Source organism: Salmo salar, chromosome 22 (assembly GCF_965601325.2).
Source record: "Salmo salar chromosome 22, fSalSal1, whole genome shotgun sequence".
NCBI classification, from domain to species: Eukaryota; Metazoa; Chordata; class Actinopteri; order Salmoniformes; family Salmonidae; genus Salmo; species Salmo salar.
The window spans coordinates 33,951,732-33,961,628 of NC_138312.1; the positions used below are offsets into that span (position 1 = coordinate 33,951,732).

The 9,897-nt window shown below is 43.7% G+C and overlaps 1 protein-coding gene across 1 annotated transcript in view; it reads right to left on the reverse strand.

Annotated features, from left to right (window-relative positions):
- Positions 1–9,580, reverse strand: part of slc4a8 (solute carrier family 4 member 8) — a 52,055-nt gene extending 42,475 nt beyond the window's left edge. The window contains exon 1 of the mRNA XM_014167035.3: positions 9,174–9,580. Coding sequence (XP_014022510.1) covers positions 9,174–9,218 — 45 coding nt within the window. The 5' untranslated portion in view covers positions 9,219–9,580. The remainder of the gene's footprint in view (positions 1–9,173) is intronic.
- Positions 9,581–9,897: the final 317 nt, after the last annotated feature.

Below are 9,897 nucleotides of genomic sequence, written 5' to 3' on the forward strand. Positions count from 1 at the left end.
GAGGGAGTACAGCTATGACCGGAAGTGACTTTCCGTACCAGGGTAGTAGTGTATTATAGGTAACCCTAACCATTTTCCAAACCGTAACCTAAGTCTCCTAACCTGCCACATTAATTATCCTAACCTGCTGCGTAAATTCTTCTAACCTGCTTTGGAAAAGTAACTTTCGGTCATAGCTGTAGTCCCTCTAGTCAGAACCCAGAATGTGTCCCTTAGCTCTGTGCTATGAGGCTGTCTTTAAAGGGATGGTGCTCTATGGTGGACCTAATGAGGCCTGAGAAGCAGGGGAATAACTACCACAGCACATCACACTCACTTACTTCACCACACAGACTCATCTCCTAATTGCTATCACACTGCCAACGAGTTATCAATGGGAGAAAGTATTTCAATACAGTTCTATTGTATTGTGGAAAGAAAGTGTACCCAAAAGCTTAATGAGAGATGGGAGCGTATTTTGAAAGCCTGTTTGTATGTCCCGAAAATAAATTCTCAGATCAATGCAGACACAGACTTCGCCTTTATATTTTTCTGGATAGTCACTCATTGGAGGGACGATGGACGGGGCCATGTACCGTCAAATCTTGGGTGAGAACCTCCTGCCCTTGCCAGGGCATTGAAAATGGGTCGTGGATGGGTATTCCAGCATGACAATGACCCAAAACACATGGCCAAGGCAACAAAGGAGTGGCTCAAGAAGAAGCACATTAAGGTCCTGGAGTGGCCTAGCCAGTCTCCAGACCTAAATCCCATAGAAAATCTGTGGAGGGAGCTGAAGGTTCGAGTTGTCAAACGTCAGCCTCGAAACCTTAATGACTTGGAGAAGATCTGCAAAGAGGAGTGGGACAAAATCCCTCCTGAGATGTGTGCAAACCTGGTGGCCAACTACAACAAACGTCTGACCTCTGTGATTGCCAACAAGGGTTTTGCCACCAAGTACTAAGTCATGTTTTGCAGAGGGGTCAAATACTTATTTCCCTCATTAAAATGCAAATAATTTTATAACATTTTTGACATGCGTTTTTGTGGATTGTTTTGTTTTATTCTGTCTTGCACTGTTCAAATAAACCTACCATTAAAATTATAGACTGATAATTTCTTTGTCAGTGGGCAAACGTACAAAATCAGCAGGGGATCAAATACTTTTTTCCCTCACTGTATGTGAGAATGCTGTTCATTGACTACAGCTCAGCTCAGCGTTCAACACCATTGTCCTCTCCAAGCTTGTCAATAAACTTAGGACCCTGGGACTGAACACCTTGCTCTGAAACTGCGTCCTAGACTTCCTGACGGGCTGACCCCAGGTGGTGAGGGTAGGCAACATCACCTCCGCCACCCTGACCGTCAACACGGGTGCCCCACAGGGGAGTGTGCTTAGTCCCCTCCTGTACTCCCTGTTTACCCAGGACTGCGTGGTGATGCACAACTCCAACACCATCATCAAGTTTGCTGACGAAACAACGGTGGTAGGCCTGACGATTAGACAGCCTACAGGGAGGAGGTCAATGACCTGGCAGTGTGGTGCCGGGACAACAACCTCTCCCTCTACGTCAGTAAGACCAAGGAGATGACCGTGGACTACCGAAAATGGGGGTGGGGGGGGAGCATGCCCCCATCCACATTGACAGGGCTGCAGTAGAGCGGGTCGAGAGCTTCAAATTCCTCAGTGTCCAAATCACTAAGGACTTAAAATCTTCCACTCACATGCGCACAGTCGTGAAGAAGGCGTGACAGCGCCTCATACCCCTCAGGAAGTTGAAAAGATTTGGCATGGGCCCTCAAATCCTCAAAAGGTTAAACTGCTGCACCATTGAGAGTATCTTGACTGGCTGCATCACCTCCTGGTATGGCAACAGCACCACCCTCGATCGCATGGTGCTACAGACGGTGGTGCGGACAGCCCAGTACATCACTGGGGCTGAGCTCCCAGCCACCCAAGCCATAGGCTGTTCTCTCTGCTTACGCATGGCAAGCGCTATCGGTGCATCAAGTGAGACACCAACACACTTCTGAACAGCTTCTATCCCAAGCCATAATACAGCTAAATAGCTAACAGAATGACTACAAGGACCATCTGAGTTGACCCTTGTATTTATTTTTTTGCACGGTCTCTATGCACACTCACAGAACTCTACACACTCAAGCACACTGACACTCCAACACACACATAACATCCACACACACATACAATAATCATTTACACTGCTGCTACTCTTGTTTATCATATATCCTGATGCTTAGTCACTTTACCTCTGCTCTATACATATCTACCTCTATCACTCCAGTATCCCTCCCTGCACATTGTAAAAATGGTATTGGAACTGACCTTGTATAAAGCTTCTGACTTTCTTGTGTTCTTAATATTTCTTATTTTTATTTCTCATGTGTTTTTGTTCTACCTTAAGTTATTTTTAGTGCTACACTGATATTGATTACTGCATTGTTGGGTTTGAAGCTTGCAAGAAAGGCATTTCACTGTACTTGTGCACGTGATATTAACACTTGAAACTTGAAGTGCTCTATCTCAGAGCAATAATGAATGACCACAGCAGACCCACTGTGCAAAGACGTCTAGTTTTGATTTACATTTGATTTAGTTGTCAACTAACGTGACTCAGCTGACCAAGGCAATAACCATTAACACTAACCAGGGACCAATGACTCAGCTGACCAAGGCAATAACCATTAACACTAACCAGGGACCAATGACTCAGCTGACCAAGGCAATAACCATTAACACTAACCAGGGACCAATGACTCAGCTGACCAAGGCAATAACCATTAACACTAACCAGGGACCAACGACTCAGCTGACCAAGGCAATAACCATTAACACTAACCAGGGACCAACGACTCAGCTGACCAAGGCAATAACCATTAACACTAACCAGGGACCAACGACTCAGCTGACCAAGGCAATAACCATTAACATTAACCAGGGACCAATGACTCAGCTGATCCACAGACATGCAAACAGTAGACACTGGCCATGTTTGAATACCCATACTTGCGTCCTAATTAGTAGGCCGTTTGCGTATGGAGAAAAAAATGTAGTTTAATAGTAAGCGACATTTAGAAAAAAATCAAGAGTACTTTAAATGCCAGATGTCATACTAATTTCAGCTTTGACAACAGCTGATCAATTAGATATGGAGATGCGCTACCGAAATCAACGAATAGCGGGAAACAACGCAATCACGCATGACGCACTCTCAGTATGGGAGAAAAAAATAATTATAGTATGGGAATTTTCAAAAATCGAGTATAGTTTAAATGCCAGGATGTTATACTCACTTCGGCTCTTCATCTAGTAGAATACGATACACACGTTCCACAATGCATTGGAAGAGGTGGGCTGCAAGTAATAGGCCCCATGTTCTCTTCAAACCTAACAACAAAACTAGGCTAGTTAATTGTGAAGATGCCAAATAGAGAACTTTCTGTGGTGGTGTTCAAATGTAGGCTAAGTAGTTTTTGTTCTCCTCGATATGATCACGAGTATTGCATCATAGGCTACTGATGTCATGTTAATCAGGCCTTTTGATTTGAACACATGGATTGTTTTAGTTTTGTAGGCTAGGCTACCTAATTTAATTATTTCATTCATGGATCAAGCCTTAGCAGTCATTCTGATCTCGTTTCCAATGATCAGTGCTGTAGTTTATTGTGTTGCTCTCCATCAGTTCTGAATTTGCGATACAGCCGCAAGTCCATGTTTTTCTGTGCAATAGCCTTTTGATTTGATTAATATGTTACAGCGCTTTGGTTTCACTAATAATGGAAATGGAACCAATGATCTGTTTCTGTCTTCAGTCCTTTTTAACAGGATAGATGGGCTATATGGTCTACTACAGTACAGGTCAAATGTGATAGTCTGCCTATAACCAGCCTGAGTAGGCCTATAACTCCATTCCTATTCTATTCAGAGTTTAGAGAAATTAAACAAATTGGAAATGAACTATTATCAGGCTGGTTGAAGTGATACATGTTGAATTCGGAAAAATCCATCCGCACTCGGCCCGCCCCGCCTACTTAGCCAGTCACGAGCTGCTACTGTGTTGCGGTCGTGGCATACTGCATACTTTTAACTAAACGCGCCTCTGTTTCATGCTGCATGCAAATAAAGGTTGCTTCACTACCACACCAACAACAGAAGCACAATCATGGCCTCGGATTCGCGGGTGGTCGCGTTAGAACAGACCCAGGATCTGTTTCTGTTGCGGCAGAAACGCTAAGGCTCATGTTTAGTGTAGTTTTTGGTGCTCTTTAAAACCAGCAAATTATGGTAAAAACACGACTTCTCAACACAAAGGCTGAATCATTCATTCCCGATGGGCACTACACGAACATGCAAATTGTTTTGCCATCCTTGGAGAAACTGGAAGGTCTACGTTGCACAGTAATCTCATGGTTTATTTTAGGGATGAGGAGACTCTTTATGATTCCTTAGTAAAAGGGAGTTATGAAATGTGAAGACACGTTACATTGGTTATCACATTAAACCAATCATATTCACTGTTTTAAACATGAACTTCCGCGCTGCACAGTTATGTGAATCATCTGTCTTTTTAGTGTAATAAACTTTGGGGTTTCTTTAACACAAGAGGTTGCTGTTATGCCTGAATTCGACCCAAAGCCAACAAGGCTACAGTGTTGCGAGCGGTTGTATGAAACCAATCGGTAAGTCAAGAAAAGCTCTCAACTGTGCCGGCCCACTCTTCATTTCTATTCAGTTCGACTCGCCATAAGTTTGGCGTCTGAACTGTGTGTAAGTCATGGTCAGGGTTATAGGCCTAATAACCTCTCCTCCTACAGGCTACTTCTCTTTAAGTAGTCCACCACTCTCTCTCTCTCTTCCTTCCTCACTTTCCTAGAGTCCCCCTCTCCCTTTTCTACTTTCTCCACACTCTCTTCTTCCTCCTTTCAACTCAATTTCCACACTTCCTTCTCCCTCTCTTTACTTAAGCCCCCCTCTCCCTCTTCTCCTTTTTTCCACACTCTCTCTCCTCCTTTCTCACTCCCCCTCCCTCTCATTCTCCTCTCCTCTTCTCCATTCTCCCTCCAGCAGCACACTGACCTGACAGCAGTGCTACAGATCCTGACTCTGACAACTGGGCCTGTCACTTCCAGACGCGGCTCAGTGTGTGAGGGGGCGGGGCCAGCAGGCCACAGAGGCTGCTGTTCCTCCTCCACATGGCTCATAGTGTAACTGTAACCACTCAGCCCCAGGCCTGGCCCCAGACACCTGCACTGCTACTACACTACAGTCTAACACACTGCTGTACACTACAACTGACCTGACTCTGGAAGAATAGAGAAGGAGTTAGTTCCATAGGACACTAGGGATGGGAGAGGCTGATATCTAAGCCGTGAAAGAGAAGATGAGAGAGGGATTGGACAGATGGGGATAGAGAAAGGGGGATGACTGAGGTGAAGGAGTGGGGGGGTAAAGATGAGAGAGGGATTGGACAGATGGGGATAGAGAAAGGGGGATGACTGAGGTGAAGGAGTGGGGGGGTAAAGATGAGAGAGGGATTGGACAGATGGGGATAGAGAAAGGGGGATGACTGAGGTGAAGGAGTGGGGGGGTAAAGATGAGAGAGGGATTGGACAGATGGGGATAGAGAAAGGGGGATGACTGAGGTGAAGGGGTGGGGGGTAAAGATGAGAGAGGGATTGGACAGATGGGGATAGAGAAAGGGGGATGACTGAGGTGAAGGGGATAGAGAAAGGGGGATGACTGAGGTGAAGGGGTGGGGGGGTAAAGATGAGAGAGGGATTGGACAGATGGGGATAGAGAAGGGGGTGACTGAGGTGAAGGGGTGGGGGGGTAAAGATGACAGAAAGTGGTCTTAGTCAGGTAAAAAAAGAGAGAGAGCAGAGAAAGGGGAGAGGAGAGGATGCATTCACTGGCATTGTTCAATGCCACTCAATTACTTGTGTCTCTCTCTATTTCTCTTTCTCTCTTTACCTTCCTCTTCCCTCCATCAGAACACTGTGGCCTTGGTGGGTTGTGTAGGTGAGAGAACACAACAATGCAAATAGAGCTCATACAGGGAGGGAAGGGTGTTGTATAATTACATGTGCATCATTCAGCTTCTTCTGTAACTTCCTTTGATTGAGGAGGCACTATATTATAAGCTGTGTGTGAGTGTGTGCGTGCGTGCGAGTTACCAGTGAGAAGGGATATCACCCATATCATTTATGTGTTTGTGTTTCACCACAACTTATTTTTTTTCACAGCCTCTGTCACTAAAAGGACAATGCTGCCAGTGCTAACAAACAGATCATAACATAAACATTATAGTGGCTAGTTTTTCCCTCTCAAAGCAATTACTTACAGGTACATATGGTCTGTCCAAACACAGAGATAAGATCAGAGCCTAATTAAAACTGTGAGATAAGCTGGACAGAACAACATTAAAGAGAGTTTGTCATCACGAAGGGGAGTTAAGGGATTAAGGGTTATCACCATGGAAACGTTCTAACTGAACCATAACTGAGTTATTATCTGCAACAAGGTAGAGTTTGTGAATGTACCCTTGTGGCTTGTCAGTGCCAGGTGTCCCTTATTGGCACTTAAAGGCATTACCTAGAGTATAAAAGGTTGGCCTTCCTGTTCGGTCAGGGGATCCCTTACTATGGTAAAGATGGGCATGCCTTGGTAGGACGGGAGTGGTGACAATGGCGTAACCAAATTGAAGATGTGTAATTGTAAGAATGTGTCTACCGCAAGTGTGCTGGTCTCCATTGGTCCACAGTCCTTCTCTCATGGCATGCCTTAGGTTTGTGATTATTTTGTTTGCCAGAATCTAGAATCCATGTTGTATGCTACACTACTTAGTGAAAATGACTGCTCTAAACTGGAACTCTAAACACTGTGCTGTCAGCAGATATTGTGTGAAGCACAAAGACGTTAAAGATGTTCTTCCAGTCCAAGCATCTATTGAGAATTTCTTGTGGCAAACAAATATTATGTCTTTGTATATTCTAATAGTTATTCTCTTGTTCTGTCCTTGATTTTAAGAAACATTTGAGCTGTAGCCCTGAGGATTTCACCTCACAATACAACAATGTGGTGTACTGTACTATGGCTACATTAATAAGGCCTATCCATGTTACATACTTTTATTGATACTCAAGACTTGTGTTGAAATGGGCCAATGCCATTATAGAAATTCAGTAAGATTTTAGAAAAACGTGGCAGTGAAATCGCTGTCCTTTAACAACATTGTCATATATTTAGGGCTGGTCTGTTTTTGGCATTATCAGTCCTAGATTCCCTACTGTATGACACAGTACATGTGGTGACTAATCAGAACAAACCAAACTATTGGGGCATTATAGCTCCTTCACACATGGCGATATCATAGCCTGATATTGCCTAGTTCTGTGCTAACTGGATTAGAGCTAATAGATTAGTGAAATAAAGCATTAACCTTATCACAAGATGATATACAGAGAGTGGTAATGGGTTCACTGGGAGGCTAGAGATCTGTAATGTCTGGGTCCAGATGTCTCTGTCTGTCTCCCTCCCTTTCCGGTGCTGTGCAGTAAAGCCATCAAATTATATTACCATTGTCTTCCCTTGACACCAGTCATTAGGTCTGCCCATGCTCAGTCCAGTCTAGATCCTCCCCAATCACTTTAACCTCAATACTTAGGCTACAATCGGGCTTAATCTAATGAGACTTTTGGCTGTCTATCAGATCTGTGTATCATAGCATATGTATTTGAAGGACACTTACTGTCCAAATAATGCCCATTTGAACAACTACAAGCACCATCAGACTACAGTCTAGTCCAGTTGATAATCTTTGATTAGTTGTTCTGGCACTGGAATGGAATTTCAGAATTTTCTCCTATAATAAATAAAAAACACTTGAGTCTCCATACATCCTCCCAGCAGTAAGCCAACCAATGACGACATAGGAGACTGTCATCCAGGTGCTTTGCATAAATATTCATTACGTTATCCTATCTTAAACCCTGGTAAGGTACTATGTACACTTATATCATTCATCACCCAGAGATGCTTCAGTGTACATTCACGAGCAGTCGCTGTATTTTGAACTGCCTGTATTGTCGGTTGACTATGGGTCAGATCAATCAGGTATTGAAAGCTGCCGCTAATTATATTTTCTCTTTATCTTCTTAGAAACTAGATCTATGGTCCCACCCTAATTAACACAATGATGAAACTAAAGCTTAATTCGGAGCTCGGTTTCCTTCCACCGCCACGGATTACACATAGGATGGCGTCAAGGTCATTTGAGGGTAATTGAGAATGTATTCGGGGAATGAGTAGAATATTATGAACACTTTAGCTACACTGAGCATAGTAGATGTGTGTTGTAGGCTATCATTGAGGGTGAATGGTTGATGTTGTCTGAAAGGATAAGTAGACCGAATGCTTCAATTGTTTTGGACAACCCATAGCCTAGGCTGCTGTAGGCTTCATCATCGAGATTGATCAAACTCAATATTAAAACAGTTTTAATAAGTGTCCGTTTTATATAGCCAACCAATGATCAAACATAGATATACACTAAGCCTCTATCCTTGTTTACACTTGCCTGCCTTGCCATGCCTGCCTCGCGAGTGATTGCATGCATCTCCAACATTTTCCTTATTTCTGGCGATGCCAGACACATTTTAACATGCTTGAGGTTAAAGAAATGTAACTCGTGAAAGATGGGTCCACACTAGACGGTGTATTGCAATGTGATATGTCCATTGGGAATTGTGCCATTGCACGTGCCAGCAGTTTCCGAATAATAAAAACACTTCGTGCGCACTAACTCTGCTCCATCCTCACAGGATTGTAGCCTTCTACAATAATGCCTACCTGTTTTCACATGAAGAGTGGCAAATTCATCTAAAGCTCAATCCGTTCACATTGAGATGTAATTAATAATTATGTTAATCTTAGTAACAAACTGGATGAAGCTGCCCTATAGGCAAACATGGCTATTGATCTTCCCGCGTCCAGATGCGTTCCATTTTTCCTCTCCAGATAAAACCGTTATAACGGCATCGGTAACGTTCAATTACATTGTTATTTTTATTTTAGGCTGATGTACAGATCTCTACTTTTATTCACTTGACTGTGTCATATTTTGATATGACATTTTTCAATAAATAAGGGAGTGCACAAAGAAAGATGACAATACCTGGTAGCTCAAAATGCTCTCAGGGTCGTTGACTTCTGCAGGCATGGTAGTAGGGTCCGTGTATCGTCCTTTCAGTTGACGGGAGAGCTACTATACACGGAGTCGGAAGCTGAAGCTGATAGCCAAGGCGGCTACAAGAAGAGACTCGCGGTGTTATCAGTCAATTCTTTGACAGATATTCATTGGTGACATTCTTTGCCAGTTCTGACAGACATGGTGTGGGAAAACATGTTCCCAGTTGAGAGAGAATCGTAGAAACGCTGCAAATTCCACCTGTTCTGTTATTAGCGTTTTGACGTCCTGATGCGCGCGCCTCAACCGTTCCTCCCTTTGGTCCTGGACAAGGTTAGCGGTGGATGTAGCATCACTGCTTGTTCAGCCAATTATGAGAAGGCAGCAGAAAGACTGCGACGCATTGCTGTTTCCACCGAACTGATGACAAGATAAAGTCCCGTTTCAAGTTGCACATTCAGGGGGTAACAAAGTAGCCTATGTATCCATAATACTGGAGTAGATTGTTACAAAGTATACGGATTCATTGTCAGATGTTTTACATTATCATTTGAACTTGCAATGTATAGGCCTATGACGACAGCAATCATGGCATAGACCAGGGATGGGCAACTGGCGGCTGCGGGCATGCGACTGCGGCTCCCCTTTTTAAATAAAACCCTCTGAGTTCTTTCAATAGATTGCTCAACAACAATTTGGTTGTTCATCATCC